We start from the raw sequence: 23116 nt of genomic DNA, 5'->3' as shown, positions 1-23116 counted from the left end.
GCCCTGAGTTCAAACTCCAGTAGTGCAAAAAAAAAAAAAGCATATTAAAAAGCAGTCATTATTTGGCTTATTTCTACCATTTGACTATGTGAATAATGCTGTTATGAACACTTGTGTACAAGTTTTTGTGTTGACATAGGTTTTCATTTCACTGGGTCTGTGGTATCATATAATAGTTCTATTTAACTTGTTAGAGAACTGACAGACTATGTTCCAAACTAGCAGGACCATTTTACATTCCCACCAGCAATGTGTATTCTCCACATCCTTGTCAATGCTTGTTACTAGCTTTTTTATTGTAACCATCCTCATGGGTATGAAGTAGTATTTCACTGTGGTTTGATTTGCGCATCCTCCCTTGTCTGCAGAGGATCTGTTCCAAGACTCCCCATGGATACCTAAAATGTGAATAGTATTGATACCTATAAATGCTATGTTTTTCCTATACATACATATGTGTGGCGAAGTTTAACCTGTAAATTAGGCACAGTAAGACATTAACAATAGTAACTAATAATAAAGTAGAGTAATTATAACAATATACTATAATTCTGCTTTACTTGTTACTTGTTACTGACTAAACCCTTATTGTGTATGACAAAACACTTGAATCATTGAGGATCCAAGTTATGATTTGAATTCTGTTGACATTTTTACAAGGGCAACACATTACCACTACTTCTGTTTTTGTTTTTGTATTTTGAGACAGGGTCTTGCTATGTATCCCAGCTTGGCTTCGTATTCTCCATCCTCCTGCCTCTGCCTCCAGAGTGCTGAGATTACAGGAATGTACCACCATGCTAGGCTTGTTACTGTTACTTTAATAATATAGGCATGAGCCACCAGTGTCTGGCAAGAGTTCTTTATGTATTCTTGATACCATTGTCTTAACATATATTTGATTTGCTCATCTTTTCTCCTAGCTTGTGGGTTGACTTTTTTTTGCTGTCTGGATGGTATCCTTTGAAGTATAAAGGTTTAAATCTTTTTTCTTTTTTTTTTGATAGTACTGGGATTTGACTTCAGAGCCTCTTGGTGGCTCTCTACCAATTGAGCCATGCCTCATTCCTTTTTTGCTTTATTTTGCAGGCAGGGTCTCCCATTTTTTGCCTGGGGCCAGCCTCAGACAGCAATTCTTCTGACTATGCCTCCCACTTAGCTATAACCACAGTGTGTACCACCATGCCTGGCTTTTTTGTTGAGATGGGGTTTTGCTAACTCTTTGCCAAGGCTGGCCTTGAACTGTGATCCTCCTGATCTCTATTTCCCAAGATTATAAGTATGAGCCACTGCACCTGGTCAAAGATTTAATATTTCCATAAGATATGGTTCATCAGTTTTCTATTATATTGCTTATGTTTTTGTTATATCTGGGAAATTATTGTCTAACCCTAGATTACTGAGACTTACTCCAATGTTTTTTTCCAAGGGTTTATAGTTTTAGCTCTTAGGTCTGTGGTCCACTTTGAATTAATTTCCAAGTGTGATGTGCAGTAAGGGTCCAACTTCATTTGTATATTGATTCCACTTGTCCCAGTACCTTTGGTTGAAAAAACTGTTGGTTACCACTCTAATGGTGTTGATCTCTTTGTTAAGAAATCATGTGACCATAAATGTTAGGGATTATTTCTAGACTCTTCCTTATAGTCCAATGATCTGTGGGCTATCCTTACTTGGTTGCTCACTTCTCATGTAATTCTTTTGTGCTAGAGAGAACATACTTTGTATGTTTCAATTTTTAAAAAATTTATTGGTATTTATTTTATTGCATAGCATATGATCTATTCTGGAGAATGTTCCATCTATGCTTGCTCTTGTTTGATGGAGTGATGTCAGTTAGGACAAGTTGGTTGATAGTAAAGTCCAAGTTTTCCATATTCTTACTGATATTATGTCTAATTCTTTCCATTATTGAGATTGGGACATTAGAATAGTCTGTTATTGAATTTTCTATTTCTTCAGTTTTGTCAGCTTTTATTTCCTGTATTTTGTGGCACTGAAAGATGTGTATATGTTTATAATTGTTACATAGTCTTGATCAATTAACCCTCTTTGTCCTCATAAAATATCCCTCTTTGTCTCTATTAACATTTTTTTTGTCTAAAGGTATTGGGCTTTTTTTTCCTTTGGTGCTGTTCAAGGATCTAACCCAGTACCTTGCGCATGCTAGGCAGCCAGCTGATGTTCTAACACTGAGCTACACCCTGAGCCCAAGGTATATGTAGGTTTTTAAAAGACTTAAAAGAACACTCCTTCCCCATCTCTCCTATTTGCTGCTGCTTATTCTGCTTCTTATTTTTTCTTTTTTGGCAGCTCTGGAGTTTGAACTCAGGGCCTCACACTTGCTAGATAGGTGCTCTACCACTTGAGCCACTCCACCAGCCCCTACTGCTTCTTATTCTGCAGCTTGGGAAACCAGGTGACTAACCATGTCAGTTATCTTAGAGAACCAGTCTTTTTTTTAATATTAAGGTTTGAGTAAGATTTTAGTTTTTTTCCCACTGAGATACTGCAGATTCAATCCAGGGCTGTGCATATGCTAGGCAATCACTCTACTACTGAGCTACATTCCCCGCTCCTTTTAATTTTTTGTTTTGAGACAGGCTCTTGCTAAGTTGCCCAGGCCGGCTTTGAACTTGGCAATCTTCCTCAGCCACCTGGGTATGTATGTTTTAAGCTGGGTGCCGGTGGCTCATGCCTGTCATCCTAGCTACTCAGGAGGCAGAGATCAGGAGGATTGAGATTTGAAGCCACACTGGACAAATACTTCCTGAGACCCTATCTCAAAAATAACCAACATGAAACAAGGCTGGCAGAGTGGCTCAAGTGGTAGAGTGCCTGCCTGGCAAGTGTGAGGCCCTGAGTTCAATCCCCAGTACCAACAAAAGAATTCTTTCAGTTTTATTTTATATTTATTATTTATTTTATTTATTTGTTTATTGATTTATTTGCAGTACTGGGGTTTGAACTTAGGGCCTACACCTTGAACCACTCTACCAACCTTTTTTTTTGTAATGGGTTTTTTAGAGAAAGGGTCTCACAGAACTGTTTGCCTAGCTTGGCTTCCAACTGAGATGCTCCTGATCTCTGCCTCCTGAGTAGCTAGGATTACAGGTGTGAGCTACTGGCACCCAGCTTTTTTTTTTTTTTTCAGTTTTAAAAGAGATTGTACATTAAAAATTTTTGAAGACTTTTCCAAAAATTATCTGTCTTTACCTATTTTCAGCTGCTTAGAAATCTTTTCGTCTTACTCCTGGATGTCTGCTCTTGAGGTTTTTGGATAAGTGACCTTTAGTTAAGTGACGTGAATAACTATCATTGTTCTTACTTAAAAAAATCTCACCTAAATGTTAACATTTGGGGAATGTGGGTGAAGGGTATACTGGTTTCTTTGTATATACTCTTTCAGGTTCTTTTCCAAGACAAAAATTATTTCAAAATAAAAAGTTAAAGGAAAAAGTTGTCACTCAAGTAAGGCTTTGCTAACCATTTTTTTTCACTTGCAGACAATTCTAGTATTATTAAATAGCATTGGATGTATATTGATTTGGCCATGTAACTTCATGAGTTCTTAGTTCAATTCTTATCTCTGATATTAACACAGATGTATCCTAGTAGTACTATCTGGTTGGCAAATTTCTGTGCATTTTCATAGGGTTCATCACTTTCCCTCACAGCCACATTCATTTAAGCAGTAAATCTTGTATTGAATTTATCCCTTCTGCCACTATTTTCATTCAAGCTTCATCATCCCCTTAGATCATTTCAATAGCTTTTTAATTGGTCTCCTTGGATGGATAGAAGGTCTTTAGTGACTCTCTGCCTCTCTGTTCTCAGCTGCCTGCTTCTAATATGCAAGTACCAGTTATGGTACCAGCCATACACTTATTCTTTTGCTATTTCATGCCATCACTTGTGATCTTGCCTGGACCAGTTAATTTTCTTCCTTTGAGACTCAGCTTATGCATCTCTTCCAGGAAACCTTACTAGACAGTCAAGCATTATCTTTCGCATATGGATATCCAGTTGTCTCAGCTCCAATTGTTAGAAAGACTATTCTTTTCCTGTTGAGTTATCTTAAGAATTGCTCACAGATCAGTGGACTATAAGGAAGAGTCTAGAAGTAATCCCTAACATTTATGGACAACTGATTTTTAAGAAAGAGATCAACACCATTCGAGGGGTGAACAACACTTTTTTTGAGTGCCATGATAAAGGTATGCAAGTAACTCTAGAGTCGCTTTTTTTTTTCCAGTGTTGGGTATCAAACCTGGGTCCTTGCACATGCTAGACAAATGCTTTACCACTGAATTACATCCCCAGCCCTTGGTTTTTAAAACAAAGTTTTGCTATGTGTGTAGCCTGGGCTGGCCTGGAAGTCACTATATATCCCAGGCTGACCTCAAATTCAAAATTCTGTTGCCTCTGCCTCCCAAATGCTGATGTTCTTCATCATGCTCAGTGTATAGTAAGCTGACTTTTTTATCTGGCGCATATGGTAGTTATATTTTCAAATTTTTACGGAATCTCCATACTGATTCCCATAGTGGCTGGACTAATTTATATTCCCACCAACAGTGTATAAGCACCCCCATCCTTGCCAACATTTCTTGTGTGTTTTTTTTTCTTTCTGATGAGACCCATTCTTACTATGTTGATGGAATCTCAATGTAGTTTTAATTTGTATTTCCCTGATGGCTAATGATGCCAAACCTTTTCTCATGTGTTTATTGAATGCCTTTGTACTTCTTTTAAGAAGTGTGTTTAGTTCATTTGCACATTCATGGGTTGTATTATTTGTTCTTTTGATGTTTAATTTTTTGAGTTCTTTATGTTCTCTGTATTAATCCACTGCAGATTCTTGACAGTATTCTAAGGCAAGTTTCTGTAAGTAATATTGCTAGATTAAAAGGATGAATGGTTTTAAGTCTTTCTTGCTATTTATTTTTGTAGTATATTCATATTTGATAGAAGTTTCTGTTAAAATCTGAATGCAAGTTCATAAATTACCTAGAGTAAGTAAATTCAGACAGATAGAAAGTAGATTGGAGGTTTCCAAGGGTGATTGTAAATGAGTTGTTTTTTTGGTGGTTGCGAGGATCAAACCCAGAGCCTTACTTAGCATGCTCTGCAGTTGAACCATACACCTAGCCCCTAAAAGCTGCTTTTCTTCTTTTGGGGTCTTGCTATGTTGCCCAGTCTGGTCTCAAACTCCTGGGGCTCAAGTCATCCTCCTGCCTCAGCTTTCCCAGTAGTTGGGACTGTAGGTACACACAATATCAACAAAGTACATAGAGTTTCAGTTTGGGATGATGAAAACATTTTGGGAGTGGGTAGAACCAGTGATTGCTGTGATATTGTGAACCTATTAATGCATAAAAATACACATAACAATAGTACACATAAAAATAGTTAAATGGTAAGCTTTACTGTATGTGTTACCTTATAAGTAAACTCAGCGTTTGGGCTTTTGTTTTGAATTTGATGAATTGATAGATGGGGCTGAAAACTGGGTTCCTAATCAATATTCATGTAATATGAAGATTTATTGAGCTATACACTAAGTGTGGTCTGCTAAGCACTGTGGGCTGCAGAGGTAAACAAGATAAGAAGACACAGTCCCTGGAGTCTGCTGGTTGCTAAGGTTGGACAGAGAAAAAGAATAAACTACTTATTAAGAAAAGAGGGATTAAAAAATCAGGTGACTTATATTCTCCTTAATGATTTCCTTTGTGGAGTGATTTTAAAATATCCTTTTTCTCCCCCTTCAGGTTGCTATGGAAATATATGACCACATAAAAGGAAATCTGTTCTGATAATTCTGATACCTGAGATGTAACTGTACTGAAGAGTGGAGCAGGAAAACTTATAGTGACAACCTTAGTTACAATGGCCACTGATTCAGGGGAGCCAGCTAGCACAGAAGATTCTGAGAAACCTGATGGAGTTTCCTTTGAAAACACAGTTCCTCAGGTTGTTGCAACTTTGACAGTAGAAGCTAGACTAAAGGAAAAAACCACCTTCTCAGCTTCTGGAGAAACTGTAGAAAGAAAGAGATTTTTCCGAAAGAGTGTGGAGATGACAGAAGATGACAAAGTTTCCGAATCTTCCCCCAAAGATGAGAGAATAAAGGCTGCAACAAATATTTCAAGAGTAGACAAACTTCCTACAAATGTCCTAAGAGGTGGACAAGAAGTTAAATATGAACAGTGTTCAAAGACAACCTCAGAATCCACAAAAGATTGCTTCAAGGAGAAAAATGAAAAAGAAATGGAAGAAGAAGCAGAAATGAAGGCGGTGGCAACTTCTCCTAGTGGCAGGTTCCTGAAATTTGACATAGAGCTGGGAAGAGGAGCATTTAAAACTGTCTATAAAGGACTAGACACTGAAACGTGGGTTGAGGTTGCTTGGTGTGAGCTGCAGGTGGGTAAATAATCTTCTTGGTTTTAATAAATTCTAGTTTTAGCTGACCTGGCCTTCTGAGTGATCCAGGATTAAAATATATCATGGATTAAAAAATGAAGGGCTTGTCCTCCACTTTCCAGAAATTATGCTCCTTTCCTAGATCCTCTTAGGAGTTCATGCCAACTTTTTTCTCCTATTTTTTTCCCCACTGTTTTTATTTTGGTTCGTTTTATTTAATTTTATTTTATTTGCAGTGCTGAGAATTGAACTTAGAGCCTGACACATGCTGGGTAAACATTCTACCACTGAGTTACACCCCAGCCCCTTCCCTCTGTTTTATTTTTTATTCATTTTTTATGGTGCTGGGGATCAAACCCAGTGCCTTGCACATGATAGGCAAGTGCTCTACCATTGAGCTACACCGTAGCCCTTGGTTTTTCATTATGTAGTGCAGACTGGCCTTGAACATGCTATGTATCCCAGACAGGCCTAGAACTTTTGATTCTCCTGCCTCAGCCTCCTGAGTGCTGGGATTACACATGTGCTCCACCATGACTGGCTTCTTCCCCTCTGTTTTAAAAAGAAAAAGTCTACGTGGCTTTCTTTGGGAAAATTCTCTTAATCTGTTAGCTTTAGGAAATTCCCCAAATTCTTGTTACCTCCTTTTGAAAACTTATAGTAAATGTGTGCCTCATTGATTGTTATACTAAATGCTTGAGAATATGACAGGAATATATTTAGTGTGATAGCTGCCTTTTTTCTTTTTGTTACAACAAAATTTGGAAGGTTCATGTGGTATTTTTCAGAACAGAAAAGGTTTTTCTTAAGATTCTTTGATCTATACTTTCCATGTCTTTAAGTTTACCTCAAAGTGAAATCACTAGAATCTACTGAGGTTAGTCAGCTTGAATGTAGTTAGAGAGGAGAAATGAATACAATAGGAGGATGATTAAACTACCTAGATAGTTGGTTCTGTAATAAATATTTATAAAGTCCTTTAGTTTTCATTTATTTATTTGCTTTGAGATAGGGTTTTACTATGTAGCCCAAGCTGGCTTTGAATTTGCTATATAGCCCATGCTGGCCTTGAACTCATGATCCTTCTGCCCTAAGTGCTGGAATTATTGGTATGTGCCACCCCACTGTGTTGGCCTATATAGTACTTTTAACTAATGAACTACTAAATGGGGACAGAGGGGGTTATAATAAGAACATATCAGCCAAGCACCAGTGGCTCACGTTTGTCCTAACCACTCAGGAGCCATCTTTTCATTATCACTAAGTACATTTACATAATTAGTTTCAATAGATGCTTAGTATTTCATTGTAAGTTTTTTTTAATATTGTTAAGCCAGTATGTTGTTAGATATGTAGATTTTTCTCCAATATTTCAGTATGATGACCATGACTGTGATGAACATCCTTGTATATAATACTGAAATTATATAAATTTAATTTTCATCCCTGTATTGTGACATCAGTAACATTCATCTTTTAATAATACTTTCTGCATGGGAGAAATAATTTCCATTCACTTGGTAGTTGGGTACATAAAGATGAGGTAATTTGCAAATTGTGTGCTATAGTTATGCTAAAGGATGTTTAGATAAAACTTGAAACTATCCAGTGGCAGAAATTGCCTAGACAAATGACTGTTATAATTCACCTGTGGAAAGGTTGAAACATCTTATAAGGTCTTACTACTTACAGCATGGTCCCTGGACCAGCAGCATGGACAACACCTGGGAGCTTGTTAGAACCGAAGATTCTCAGGCCCTATCCCAGACCTATTGAATCACAATCTGCCTCTTCATAACACTTTACTATAGGTAGTACATTATCTTCTTTTTGGTTTTTTTGTCTTTTTTTTTTGAGATAGGGTCTGCTATGTAGCCCAGGCTGGCTTCAGACTCTCAATCCTCTTGATTCAATTCATAGACTCTAGCTAGAGTTATTAGATATTTGACTCCACAGTGAAACTTATGACAAGCACACTCAAATACATTTCAGGGGCAGTTAAAAAGCAGACGTTCTGCCAGGTGCTGTGGCTTACAGCTATACTCCTAGCTACTCAGGAGGTGGAGATTAGATCACCATTCAAGGTCAGCCTGACCATAAAGTTCACAAGACCCCATCTCAACTAATTAAAAAGTTGGATATGGTGGCATCCCCGGTACATGGGAATGGTAAATAGGATTACTGTTCAGGCTGGCCCAGATATAAAAGTGAGACACTTCCAAAAAAAGGACTGGGGGCATGGCTCAAAAGCAGCAGAGCACCTGCCTAGCCAGCACACAAGGCCCTGAGTTCAAACCCCAGTACTACCAAAAAAAAAGTTTTCACATAGCTATCATGTTTCTTTCAAGGCAGGAGGATTGTGAGTTCAAGGCCAGCTTGGACTACATAGTGAGACCCTATCCCAAGAAAACAAACAAAATCCATGCTTCCATGTCTAAACATCAATCAAAATAGTGGAGAAAGTTGCTTCCATTTTATTTTTTCATTATCTAATAACACTTTGGGGAAAATTATATTTTTATTTAAAAATATTTCCTCCCCCCTCCCTTTTCCCCTCTTTGTTTCCTCCCCTTTCCCTTTCCCTGGGAAGCCCTGAACTTCTGGACTCAAGTGATCCTCCTATTTTAGCCTCTCAAGTAGTGGGAACTATAGGCATAGGCCACCATGCCTGGCAAAGTTATATTTTCAAACATTAGATTTAAATTTAATTTTGAAATTAAAATTAAATATGAAAACAGTTAAATTTCTTATAAAGGAAAAGACTTTAAAAACAGATACTAGAATTTCTGTTTCTGAAAGATGTAGTTGCTGAAAGTATTCTTCCTAGGACACTTAATTTGTACCTATTCATGCCAAGGTAATGAGTCCTATTAATTAATTAATTTATTTTTTGGTGAGACTGGGGTTTGGATTCAGGACTTCAAGCTTACAAAGTAGGTGCTTTACTGATTGGGCCAAATCTCCAGTCCATTTTGGTTTAGTTATTTTGGAGATGGGGGTCTCTTGAACTATTTGCCCTGGCTGTCCTTGAAATATTTTCACAGTTCTCTTGGAAATGTTTCTAGATTCTGTTTAAGCCACACAAGAAAATGGAAATGCTTAATTACATTAAAGGCAAACCCTAAATAGTATTATTCAGTTTGATTTTCTGTTTTTATTAGATACAGCTCATGAGCAAAGGGATTACTTTGAAACAAGGAAGGATACAGCTTGCTTTAAATACATATTAACAAGTAATAAAACAAGTCTAAACCAAAGGCAAATGCTTTTACAAAATGGCAAAGGATGGGTTTGGCAGGAGACAACCCTGATCTGGGAAATAGCATTAATTTTCTCTGTTCAATGAGTTATTTTTGAGCTATTTGTTGGACAGACTAAAAGAAAAAGGAAAGAAAACAAATTAATACATGTAGGAGGGTGAGTAATGACATCCTAAAGATGTCCATATTTTTTCCCTGGAATTTGTGAATATGTAATCTTACATTGCAAAATCTTACATTGCAGATGAGATTAAGTTAAAGATTGGGAGATGATCCTGAATCATCTGGGGACACCCACTATAATCACAAAGGTCCTTACGAGAGTCTGGGTAGCCATAGTCAGAGAAAGATCTAAGAATGGAAGCAGAGGTTGGAGTGATGCTATTGCTGGATGGGGCAACAAACCAAGAATGCAGGTAACTTCTAGCATGCTTGCAAAGGCAAGGAAACAGATTACTCTCTAGAGCCCCCAGAAGGAATATAGCTCTGCTAACAACCTTGATTTCAGTCTGGTGAGGCTCACTGTAGACTTAGGATCCCCACAACTGTAAGATAGTAGGTTGGTTTTTTTAGTCCACTAAATTTATGCTAATCTGTTACTATTGCAATAGGAAATGAATATGGTATACTACAGCTGCCATTCTTTTGTTCATTCAAGAAATAACTAGGTCCTGCAAAGTGCCAGACGTGTACTAAGTGCAAGGGACACAATGGGGAGAAAAGGCAGACATAGGCCCTAGGTTCAGAAAGCTTATACTAGGGGGAGTTTAGAGCTAGTAAATAAGAAGGCTTGAAAATTGGAGTTAGTGAAAAGATGAAAGGGTTGTTAAATACAGGTTTGTTGAAAGGAAATGGTAGGGTTGGGAGTAGGAGGCAACAGGGATAGACTCATACTACTTAGTTTTCTTCTTTCAATTTTTTATTTTAAGATAATTTTTTACTTACCCAAAGAGCTGCAAAGATAGTATAGAAAGTTCCTGAATGCTCTTCACCCAGTCTCCCCTTATGTTAATACCTTAAACAGAGAACATTTATTAAAACTAAGAAATTAACGTTAGTAAGGTACTGCTAATTTAAAGTATAGAAGTTATTTAGAAATGATCAGTTTTGCCACTGATAATCCCTTTTTCAGTTTTGTGCTCTTTTCCATGGTTCTACATGTGTTTACTTATTATGTCCCCCTGGTCTCCAATCTGTGACAGTTTTTCAATCTTCTCTTGAACTTTTGAAGGGTATTATGAGTAATTTTGTAGACAGTTCCTCAATTTGAGTTTGTCTTATGTTTTCTCATGATTAGATTTAGGCTATGCATTTTTGGCAAGAATACCACAAAGTGATGCCTCCTCCGCTCCAGAACATCATAGCAGAGGCATATGATATTGATATATTATTGGTAATGATTATCATGGTCATTTGGTTAAGGTGTTATCTGCCAGCTTTTCTTTATTATAAAGTTATTGTTTTTCTCCTTGTAGATTAGTAAATATCTTGGAGTAGATGCTTTGACACTAGGAAAATACAGTTTCTCCTCAGACTTCTCACCCACTGATTTTGTCATCCTTTCTTGTAACTCTGGTGACTTTTGTATTTTCCGCATTCCTTCTGCATTTGTTAATTGGAATTACCTCTTAGTGTTATATGGTCTTTTCCCAGTATGTCCATCAAGTTTCTGAAAATTCAGTAATCTTTACAATAGTTATACGGGGTAAGGATTATTAATTTTCAAATGGTGGAACTGAGGTTTAGATACATTAAGTAACTTGACCAAAGAGGCCACGTAAGGATTTGTATTCCATCATTTATATATACAAATTATTTTTTGATTTTTTTTTTTTAGACAGGGTCTCCTTATGTAATCCACCCAGGCCATGGTTCAATATTTGGCCTGCACTTTCTGTCAATGTCCAGAGGTGGACAGATATGTGGGGAGACTGACTTCTAGATGTAGGACACAGTTTATTAATTTAGAACAAGGAATATAGTTGCTAGGTTAAATGCTGTATGCCATCTGTAGGCTAGATCCATAAGAAGCTAAATTATAATAGAAAGCTGATTTGGTGAGTATAGTAAGAACAAAGGAATTAGATGTTCCCGAATGTCCTACTAAGGCAATAAACTGACCAAATGAAGTGGATGCTCAGGACCTTACTGAATGAGGACACGCTCTTTATTCAACAGTTTTGAAAGACAGGTGAATTTGGTTCTATATGTGGTTTATTTCTCTTTTGATACATATCTTTTTTTCAGGGAGGTGGGGAAGGAGATGGTGCTAGAGGTCAAATCCAGGGCTTCCTGCATGCTAGGCAAGTGCTCTATCACAGAGCCTAGTTCTTTGATGTATATCTTGACCACCACTGATAAGCACTTTTGATTAGGTATTAAGATCATTCCTGTCTCAAAGCTTTAATGTCCTAATATGGCCAGATTATAACTTTTATACCCTGATTCCTTGAGTGATACTTTGATGTCACATTTACAAATTATTACCCCAGTGTGTGTGTTCATTAGCTTTAGCTCTGTGTTACACCATTTCTTCATGGAAAGTGGTTTGTGAGTGAGTTATTTGTAGTCATTACTGTGAATCCTGTTTTGGAGAGGCAGAGTGATGAGTTAAAAAGTGCTCAGGATTTGGAGATCAACATACCAGGCTTCCAGTGTTACTTTTGCCAGTTAGGTACCTTGGGGCAAACATTATTTGGAATCTTAGTTTTTTGCTTTTCTTTCAAAGAAAAATATAATAAACATTTTGAATGTACAAAGAATAATATGTAATAATGGAAATTATGTATTTACTACTCAGCTTAAGAATAAGACCTTGAGGATTAGAGCTAATGCTTGTTAAGTACATGACATATGTTTGAGTGCTCAGTAAGTGATATCGATGCAATACTGGGCAACGTCATATTCACCAAGAATATCATTGATAGGGAGCTTTGTAAACTAAGCACCATTTCAAACCTTTGTAGTATTCATCCGTACTTGAACAAGTTGGTTTTTTTTCTTTTCTCTTTTTTTTTTTTTGGTGGTAACTGAGGTTTGAATTCAGGGCCTCATGCTTGCTAGGCAGGTACTCTATCACTTGAGCCACTCTGCCAACTGAATAAGTTATTTTATAATATAGATTTTATATCATTGCTGATTATTTCTTCTTTCATATTTGTAGAAACAGATCCCTGCAGCCTCTGACCTGATTGTATAGATCATTGTTGGTGTTTGCATTAAGAGACATAGCTGATAAGGCCATAGTTTACCTTTTAGAAATGAAATGTTCCTTATCTTGAATAAATACATATGCTGGTTAGCATGTTGGTATTGTGTCATGTCTCAGGAAAGCTTTTGTGTACATTTTTACTATTCCACATATTATAATAGATAAAATGTTTAGCTGACATTCATGAAAGAACAGTATTTCATTTGAAAGTAGTGTTGAGTAGTTGAAATCTATTTGGTAAATTTGTATTTGACATTATTTATCAACTGTATAAATTAATATTTATAACACTGAAATGTGTATTTGATGCTTTTTCTTGAGATAGCAAGATGTAGTGATCATTTTCACAGACTAGAATTTTTTTGGCTTATGACTTATGTCAACTTCATTAGCTGTCACTGCTCTCTAGTTTGCCTTTTGTGGTTTATCTTTTCTTTCTTGTGCAGGAGCTCCCCTCTTGATGATGTATGAAAGTTATTCTAGCAAAAGTAGTTATCATTAATATAATAGTGTGTATGTCTCTGTGTGTGTATTAAAGGAGGATTACAATAGTAGCTGAAAGCTCTAAGTACTTCCCTCTGGATTTTGATACTTAGTTTAATAGGCTTACTTTCCACTCCCTGAATTAGAAGTGAAGTTTTAAAGGTCTTGGCTCTACCTTTTTAGTGAACTTTATCTCCAGCAATATGTCCAGGAAAGTAGTTGTAATTTTGTAAAGTTGTTTGCTTGTAATGCTGACCACTTTTGATCTAGAGAATCAGAGGATGAAGTGGGGTAGTTTAGTTTGACACATGAAAGACTTATATTCTACTAATTTATTCAGAAGGCTTAAAATTTATTCATTATTCTTCAGAGTATATCTGCTGATCTGTCAGGTGTGGATGACATCTACCTAATTATAGGGCCATTTAGAACTGTCTTAGGTAAGATAGAAAAGCATAAACATTTTACTTGTATTTAGATATCTTCTAAGTTTAGCATTCCTTGCTTTTATTCTTTGAGTTCCTTAATCTTATTTGAATATTTTTTATTGTAACAAAATGCACATAACAAAATTTATCAATTTAGCCATTTAAAGTGTATAATTCAGTATTCTTTTTTAAAAAACCAAGTATATTCAATTTGTTCTATAGCCATAAGCTCTATCCATCTCAAACAGAAACTTTTTTTATCATCCTAAACAGATACTGTGTACCCATTAAACAATAGCTTCCTCACTCTCACTAGCTCCTGGTAACTGCTATTCTACTTTCTGTCTCTATGAATTTGCCCATTCTAGATATTTCATAGAACTAGAACAATATTCTTTTGTGCCTAGGTTTTTTCACTTAACATAATGTTTTCAAGATTAACGGATGTTGTAGCACATATCAGAATTTCACTCCTTTTTAAGACTAAACTGTGTTCAGTTGTATGTATGTACCACATTTTGTCTATTTACCCGTTGATGGGCATTTGGGTTGTTTCTTCCTTTGGCTCTTGTGAATACTGCCACTGTGAACATGGTGTATGAATCTCTATTTGAGTCTCTGCTTTCGATACTTTTGAGTATGTACTTACAAGCAGAATTGCTGAAGCATATGGTAATTCTGTGTTAATATTTTGAGGAATTGCTGTACTTTACTTCTTTCCACAGCAACAATGCACAAGGTTTTCAATTTCTCTACATCATTGCCAACTATTTATTTATTTAATAGCCATCCTAATGAGTGTGAAGCACTGTCTTATGGTTTTGATTAGTCACTTCTCTAATGACTAGTGATGTTGAACATCTTCTCTCAAAATTCCGGAGGCTACAAGTCCTAGATCAAGGTCTGGCAGGGTCAGTTTCTGACTTGCTGCCAGAGAGATGTTTCTGTTGTATCTTTGGTGTTTTTTTTGTTTTGTTTTTGGTGGTACTGGGAGTTTGAACTCAGGGCCTCACGCTTGCTAGGCAGGCACTCTACCACATGAGCCATAAGGATGCTAATCCTATTGAATTAGGGCCTCATTCAAATAGTATAATTTAACTTTACCCCCATAAAGGCCTATCTCCAAATGTAGTTACATTGGCAGTTGGGACTTCAACATGTGAGTTTGGGGAGGAAGGCATAAACATTCAGGGCACAGCACAGACCTATTGATCTCCTTGCCTACTTCAGAACCTTCAAAACTGTGAGAGCAGTTGGAAGGCAGGTAGGCTGGTTCAATTTTAATCTAAAGAATAGGAGAAAGAGGTAGATTTTGTATATTAGGGGAATAGGGAACAAAGACCCTTCCTTGGTATCTAATAACATGTTGGTACAGAGCTGGCTTTCAGCGAAGGATGGCTATACTTTGGTCATTTATGATATTGGTACTACAACTTAAGGTATCTAGTCTCCCTTTGAGTAAATCAAGGGCCCATAGAGGGCAATTGAACGTGAGGAGAAATAGTCACTTTTCAGACCAGAGTTATTTACCTGGAAAATCAAGTATAAAGAGTATTTAAAGTGGCTATCTAGGTATCTGGTGAATAACTGGAGACACCAAAACTAAAGAATCATACTTGTGCGTGGCTTTTTGTATTTTGTTGGGACTAGAACTCAGGGCTTTGCACTTGTAAATCAGGTGCTTTACTGCTGGAGCCACACTTTCAGTCCATTTTGTTATTTTGGAGATGGAATCTTGCAAACTATTTGCCCAGGCTGGCGTTGAACCATGATCCTACCCATCTCAGCCTCCCAAGTTGCTAGGATTGTAGGCACCTGACTTGCATATGACTTCTTCAATGCTAGAAGATAAAAAATGGTGTACTATAAACCATTAAGGGGAAGACGCTTCACCACTCAGAAATCTCCAACCAGCCAAGGTATCTTTCATCTGTATGGGTAAAACAGGTATTCATAGACATACAAAGACCATAATACAAAAAAACTGTGCAACCATTAAAAGGAAAAAGATAGATCTATATAACTTATAGACGTTGGATGGATAGAATATTAATTTTAAAAAGTGCTAAGTAAAGACTACGTTTATTTTTTTTCTTTTATTATTCATATGTGCATACAAGGCTTGGGTCATTTCTCCCCCCTGCCCCCACCCCCTCCCTTACCACCCACTCCGCCCCCTCCCTCTCCCCCCCACCCCCTCAATACCCAGCAGAAACTATTTTGCCCTTATTTCTAATTTTGTTGCAGAGAGAGTATAAGCAATAATAGGAAGGAACAAGGGGTTTTGCTGGTTGAGATAAGGATAGCTATACAGGGCATTGACTCACATTGATTTCCTGTGCGTGGGTGTTACCTTCTAGGTTAATTCTTTTTGATCTAACCTTTTCTCTAGTTCCTGGTCCCCTTTTCCTATTGGCCTCAGTTGCTTTTAAGGTATCTGCTTTAGTTTCTCTGCGTTAAGGGCAACAAATGCTAGCTAATTTTTTAGGTGTCTTACCTATCCTCACCCCTCCCTTGTGTGCTCTCACTTTTATCATGTGCTCAAAGTCCAGTCCCATTGTTGTGTTTGCCTTTGATCTAATGTCCACATATGAGGGAGAACATACGATTTTAGGTCTTTTGGGCCAGGCTAACCTCACTCAGAATGATGTTCTCCAATTCCATCCATTTACCAGCGAATGATAATATTTCGTTCTTCTTCATGGCTGCATAAAATTCCATTGTGTATAGATACCACATTTTCTTAATCCATTTGTCAGTGGTGGGGCATCTTGGCTGTTTCCATAACTTGGCGATTGTGAATAGTGCCGCAATAAACATGGGTGTGCAGGTGCCTCTGGAGTAACCTGTGTCACAGTCTTTTGGGTATATCCCCAAGAGTGGTATTGCTGGATCAAATGGTAGATCAATGTCTAGCCTTTTAAGTAGCCTCCAAATTTTTTTCCAGAGTGGTTGTACTAGTTTACATTCCCACCAACAGTGTAGGAGGGTTCCTTTTTCCCCACATCCTCACCAACACCTGTTGTTGGTGGTGTTGCTGATGATGGCTATTCTAACAGGGGTGAGGTGGAATCTTAGTGTGTTTTTAATTTGCATTTCCTTTATTGCTAGAGATGGTGAGCATTTTTTCATGTGTTTTTTTGGCCATTTGAATTTCTTCTTTTGAGAAAGTTCTGTTTAGTTCACTTGCCCATTTCTTTATTGGTTCATTAGTTTTGGGAGAATTTAGTTTTTTAAGTTCCCTATATATTCTGGTTATCAGTCCTTTGTAAAGACTACATTTAGAAGAGACTTATAGTTATCATGGAAAACATTGATAATTTATTACTTTTAGTTGTAAACCACTTTAGTAAAACCTAAGAGTTGAAGCGGGAGTAGCAATTTCCTGGGAGTGGACAGTGTGGGGTTGATTAATTCTTCTGCATGGCTCATTAGTATCTTAAATTGTGTATTTATTTTTAGTGAGTGGGAGCTAGACCCAGTAGGGAGAACAAATAAGATAACTTGCTTTCTTATAAAGAAATATTTTTTATTTTGCTGGGTGCTGGTGGCATCAAAAATTTCTGTTTTAAGCCATGCATCTGTGTCTCACACCTGTAATCCTAGCTACTTGGGAGGCAGTAATCAGGAGGGTCACTGTTCAAAGCCAGCCCAGGCAAATAGTTCTCAAGACTCTGTCTTGAAAATACCCAGCACAAAAAAAGGGCTGGTGGAGTGGCCTAGCAAGCATGAAAAAAGAAAGAAATATTTGATTTTGAGTGTCAGGAAAGGGAGGCAAACCACTAGTAAAAAGGAAAAATGTGATATGTTTCTAGTTAATAATAGAAAAGAAACAATGAAGTTAAAAAACAAAATAAGATAAAAGAAATAAAATTAAGTATATTGTTTGGTATATCAAATGTGGACCTGTTACACTTAGTTGTTTAAAAAACTCAAGACTGTTAGGAGGGAGTTAGAAGACAAAACCCACATGTGTTATTAAAGACATACCGAAAACAGTGGAAAAGGTTAAGGTATAAACCAGCAAAGAGAATGAAGTGGCAATATCTATCAAAGAAGGAGGAAATTAAGGTCAAAATATTAGACAAAGACTGGGGGCTTGGCTCAAGTGAGGCTCTGAGTTCATTCCCCAGTACCACCAACACCCCCCTCAAACCATTACACATGACCTTATGAAATTACACTTCTTAGTTTAAGAAGATAAGTCACAAACCTATAAGCTGGGCTTGGTAGTACATGTCTGTAATACCAGCACCCAATCAGGAGACTGAGGCAGGAGGATCACAAGTTTGAGGCTGGCCTGAGCTATATACTGAGATTCTGTCTCTAAACAACAGTAGCAATAACAACAAACAACAAAAATTAGATACCAAAAATATTTTGGGTAATAATTTAAATGAAGAAAATCTGAGTTTTTAAAAGGAGAAACATATGATTATAGTAGGAAATTTCAGGTGTATTTCTTTCAAAGAAGGACCTGTCTACACAAAATTTGAGTAAGTATAGAGCAACTTGGTAGTGTAATCTACAAACTTCAGTTGATGGATTTATGGAACTTGATGTCCTTCAAATAGGAAATACGATTTTGTGTCTATAAGCCACTATAAAAGTTGGTTATGTATGTGACCCAAAGAAAACCTAAAAGAAAATGTTTTAGATTTTACATTACTCAATAAAATTGAAATAATAATGAATTAAATAACCAAGATTCTTAAGTAACTAGGAGAAGAGAAATCACACTCCTAGATAAATTTTGGATCAAGGAGCAAATAGAAACTGGGATTATGACTTTAAAGCAATAGAAAAGAGAAGACATTACAACATAATCCATGGGATATCACAAAAGTTACACTATCTTCATTATTAATGAACAGTAATTAAATGGAATTTAGTACTCTTAAGGTATTCAGAAAATAAGCAAAAGCAAAAAAGGAAGAGACTCAGTTAAAAATAAAAGCATTTTAAAAGAAAAGAAGGAACTAGCAATGATAACACATTAACTTAAAAATTATAAACAAAAAATAGGATAAATAAATTATGCTGTTTTTGATTCTCTGAAAAATGATTAAATAACCTGGTGAAGAAAAGCAGATGGGAGTGGCGTTTGGCCTAGTGTTCAAACTCAGGGAGTTTACCTGGCATTTGTGAGGCCTTGTATTTGATCCCCAGCACCACACACAGAAGAAAAGAGAGGGAATGAGATGTGAAGCATACCCAGGCTCTGAAAAAGAGTAAAATAATTATGAGAAAATATGCAACTTGTTTTTGCAGTGCTATGGCTCATGCCCAGGACCTCAGGTATGCTAGGCAAGTGCTCTACTGCTAAGCTACATCCCCACCCATGATGTGCAGCATTTTTGTGTATGTGTGGGACTGAGGTTTGAACTCAGGACTTCACACTTGCAAAGCATGCGTGCTATTGCTTGAGGCACACCTCTAGTCCATTTTGTTCTGGTTATTTTGGGGATGGGTTTTGTGAACTATTTACCTGGGCTGTCCTTGAATTGTGATTCTCCCAATCTCAGCCTCCCAAGTAGCTAGGATTATGGGCATGAGCCACTGGTGCCGAGTTTGTGCAGCTTTTTAAAAGCTTGGTTTTTTGAGGTAGAATCTTGCTATATACCCAGAGTGGCCTCAAACTCACTCAGTAGCGCAGGCTGGTTTCAAAAATTCACAATCGTCCTGCCTCAGCCTCTTGAGTGCTGGTATTACAGGTGTGTACCACAAAGCCCTGCTTCCTGATGTGCAAATTTAATGACAAGTTTTTCCAACATTTGAAGTATGAAAAATTTCAAATATAGAGAAAAATTGAAAGATTTTTCAGTTTCTACCTTTAACACTTATAAAATATAAATCTAAAGTAATAAATTGTTCCTAAACAAAATTATGAATTGGAAAAATTGAATAGACCAGTTATTTAAAGTTTATAGGAAGATGATTTAATTTGTTAAATACCAGGACAAGATGGCATCCAAGAATACACAATGCAGCATTGTTTGTAATAGAGAAAAACTGAGTCAACTCAAATGTCCATCAGTGAGTGAAGGGATAAATTGTGGTAGAGTTGTACAGTGAGGTACAATAGTTAACATACATAAACCAGAAGTGTATGTATCAAAATAGTAAATATAAAAGTACAGTAGTGAACAAAGTGATTTTCAAAGGGATATATAATGCATATATATGAAACTTTCTTCTTTTTTTGTTTTGGCAGTGCTGGAGAATCAAATCCAGGGCCATCTGCATGCTAGTCAAATGCCCTACTACTAGGCTATGGCCCCAGCCCAACTCTTGACATTTTAAACGTGATAAAACTGTGTTGCAAGGAGTTGAGTGTGTAGCTCAGTGGGAGGAATGCCTGCTTAGCCTTGGATTCAACCCTGGCACCAAAACAAAAATCTCTATGTCACTATGTATGCAAGCATATAATTTAAAACATTGTTTAAAACTTTGATTTATTTCTGGGAAAGGGAGGAAGAGAGACAATCAAGGATGAATACATATGGGGCTTCAACTATATTTGTAATGTTTTGTTCATTCAAAGAATGGAAGTTGGGGGTGGGGATGTCATTCAGTGATAGAATGCTTGCCTAACAGGCACAAGGCCCTGCATTTGATCCCAAGCACCAAGGAAAAAAAAAGGAAATAAAAAAATGAATTACAGAATATTTTCAAAATAGTTAGAATAGAAACTTCACATACTAAAACTTAAGTGCTACCTGTGAATATTGATACAAAATGGTGAGTAAAATATAAGCAAACAAGATTACCTACACGTTCAAAGGGTCATTTAAATAATGTAAGGAAATATAGCAAGATGTTAATATTCAACAAAACTGATGTTGGTACCTTAGTTTTTGAAGCTTTATTTTTTAAATTGTAATTTGACAAACTATGGTTGGGTACAAAGTTATACTATGATTGACCAATGTAATGTGCAGTAATTAAATCAAGTTAATGTTTCTTCAAATACTTACCTTTTGTGGTGAGAACATTTGAAATTTATTCTCATTGTTTTTAAAATGTACAGTAAATTATTATTTATTATATTCACCATTATATATCATGGGAAAAAACCCTTGATTCTTCCTAATTGAGGCTTTGTACCCTTTGAAGACCACCTCCCCATTCTTATTCTTTGCCAATGTTTTTCATACTTTTTTTTTTTATTGCAGTGCTGGGGTTTGAATTAAGGGCCTACACCTTGGGCCACTCCACCAGCCCTTTTTCGTGATGGGTTTTTTCAAGATAGGGCCTCCCAAACTGTTGCCTGGGCTAGCTTCGAAATGTGGTCCTCCTGATCTCTGCCTCCTGAGTAGCTAGGATTACAGGCATGAGCCACTAATGTCCAGCTTTTATACTTTCAAAACAGAAAAAAAAATCACATTAGGAACACATGGATTTAGAACTTGAGATCTTAGTGACCTTTAAATTATAAATGATTCCAATGTTAAAACTAGTCTACTCATTTAATTTCATGATGCCTGTATAATCTTTAAGCCTTTATAATCTTAACACTTAATCCTTATATTGTACACAAAAGAGAAAACTATAGCCTAATCTCATATATGAATATAGCAGTTAAAATCTTTTGTAAAATGTTAGCAAATAGAATTCAATGGATCAAAAGAATAAAATGCTGCTAGTAAGTATTTTTTTTTTCAGTACTGGAGATTGAACTCATGGCCTAATACTTGCTAGGCAAGTGTTCTACCACTTGAGCCATGCCCCCAGTCTGCAGGTAAATAGATTATGATTTAAGAGTTTAAGAATGGGCCTGAGGGTATAGCTCAGTGGTAGACCACTTGTCTAGCATGTGTGAGGCCCTGGGTTCAATATCAAGTACTGCAAAAAAGAATTAAAGAAAATTCCATATCACAAAACCTGTCAACAACCATATGATCATATCATTAGATATTGAGAAAATACTTGATGAAACTCAGCAACTACTCCTAATTAAAAAATACAAGTAATGTAAAAATATATGGAAATTGCTTAATTTTAAACTACTTGTGAAAACAAAACCAAAATCCAGTAAAAACAATCTAAGCTCTGACATGATAAAGCTATTTTTATGAAAACCCAATATAAGGCAGTGATGATTTACCACTTTTTTTAATGTTGTTATTTTAGTAAAATCAATAAGATAAAACAGAACTGTACAAACATGTGAAAGAGATAACTTTATCTCTTCCTGCTGATGATAGAACATATTCCTGGAAAATGTGAATCTCTCATTTCTTCTCTGATATGGGATGGTATAGTGGAAGCCTAAGTCTTCATTTGTACTCCGACTTTTCCAGAGCAATGATTGCTTCAAGACAGCAGAGCAAGACTGCAGCCAGTGTCTCCAACCCATGTAATACTAAAAGCATATGAAGACATTACAAGAAAACTACAGGCCAATATTCCTTATAAATATAGATGAAAAAAGTGTTTGATGTAACATTAGAATATTGAACCCAACAACATATAAAAAGATAACACATGGGCTAGAGGTGTGGTTCAAGCAGTAGAGCTCCTGCCTAGTAAGTGTGAAGCTCTGAGTTCAAACCCAAGAACAGACAAAAAAAAAAAAAAGATAACACATGATGACCAAGTGGCTTAATCCCAGGGATGCAAGTTATTGTTCAGCATTTGAAGATTGATGCAATTTTACATATTAACAGACATGAAAACACACAATTGTTTTAATAGATGCAAAAAAGCATTTGAAAATGTTATTATTTATGGTAAAAACTCTCAGCAAACTTGCTGTAGAAGTTTGATGGCCTGATGAAGGGCATTTCTTTAAAAAAAAAAACCAAAACAAAACCAAACCTGCTGTTTGCCACGGCACACCCTGCATTCCCACCTACTTGGGAGGTTGAAATGAAAGATAGTGATTTTGAGTTCAGCCTGGGCAGGAGAGGAATACTTTAATCTCGAAAAGCAAAAACCAAAAGCCAACCTCCTCCAAAAACAATGACAAATCTACAGGTGATATCATACTTAATGATGAAAGATTCGGTGCTTTCCCTCTATAAGGCAAGAATATCTGTTCTCACTGTTTCTATACAAAATCATACTGGACATCCTAGCCAGTGAAACTCACAGGTGCACCAGTTACCTACATAGAAAATTCCAAAGAATCCACAAAATTCTCATGGAACAAAGCAATTTTTCTCAAGACCACAGGAAGCAAAGTTAATATGCAAAAATCAATATTTCTATACACTAGAAATGAGTAATTGGAAATCACAATTTTTATAAGTACCATTTATAATAGTATAAATATAACAATGTATGTGTAGAATCTGTGTGCTGAAAAC

At 36.5% G+C, this 23116-nt stretch overlaps 1 protein-coding gene across 12 annotated transcripts in view; it reads left to right on the top strand.

Moving 5' to 3' along the window:
• The window catches only part of Wnk3 (WNK lysine deficient protein kinase 3), a 153856-nt gene that overhangs the window by 19117 nt on the left and 111623 nt on the right, over window positions 1-23116 (top strand). For all 12 annotated transcript variants that reach the window (XM_074064107.1, XM_074064106.1, XM_074064102.1 and 9 more), the window contains one exon: window positions 5772-6423. In XM_074064107.1, the coding sequence (XP_073920208.1) occupies window positions 5890-6423 (534 nt within the window). In that variant the 5' untranslated portion in view covers window positions 5772-5889. The remainder of the gene's footprint in view (window positions 1-5771; window positions 6424-23116) is intronic.

The sequence above is a fragment of the Castor canadensis genome, chromosome X, assembly GCF_047511655.1.
Source record: "Castor canadensis chromosome X, mCasCan1.hap1v2, whole genome shotgun sequence".
In the NCBI taxonomy this organism is placed as follows: domain Eukaryota; kingdom Metazoa; phylum Chordata; class Mammalia; order Rodentia; family Castoridae; genus Castor; species Castor canadensis.
This window is presented reverse-complemented; position numbering and strand designations above follow the sequence as displayed.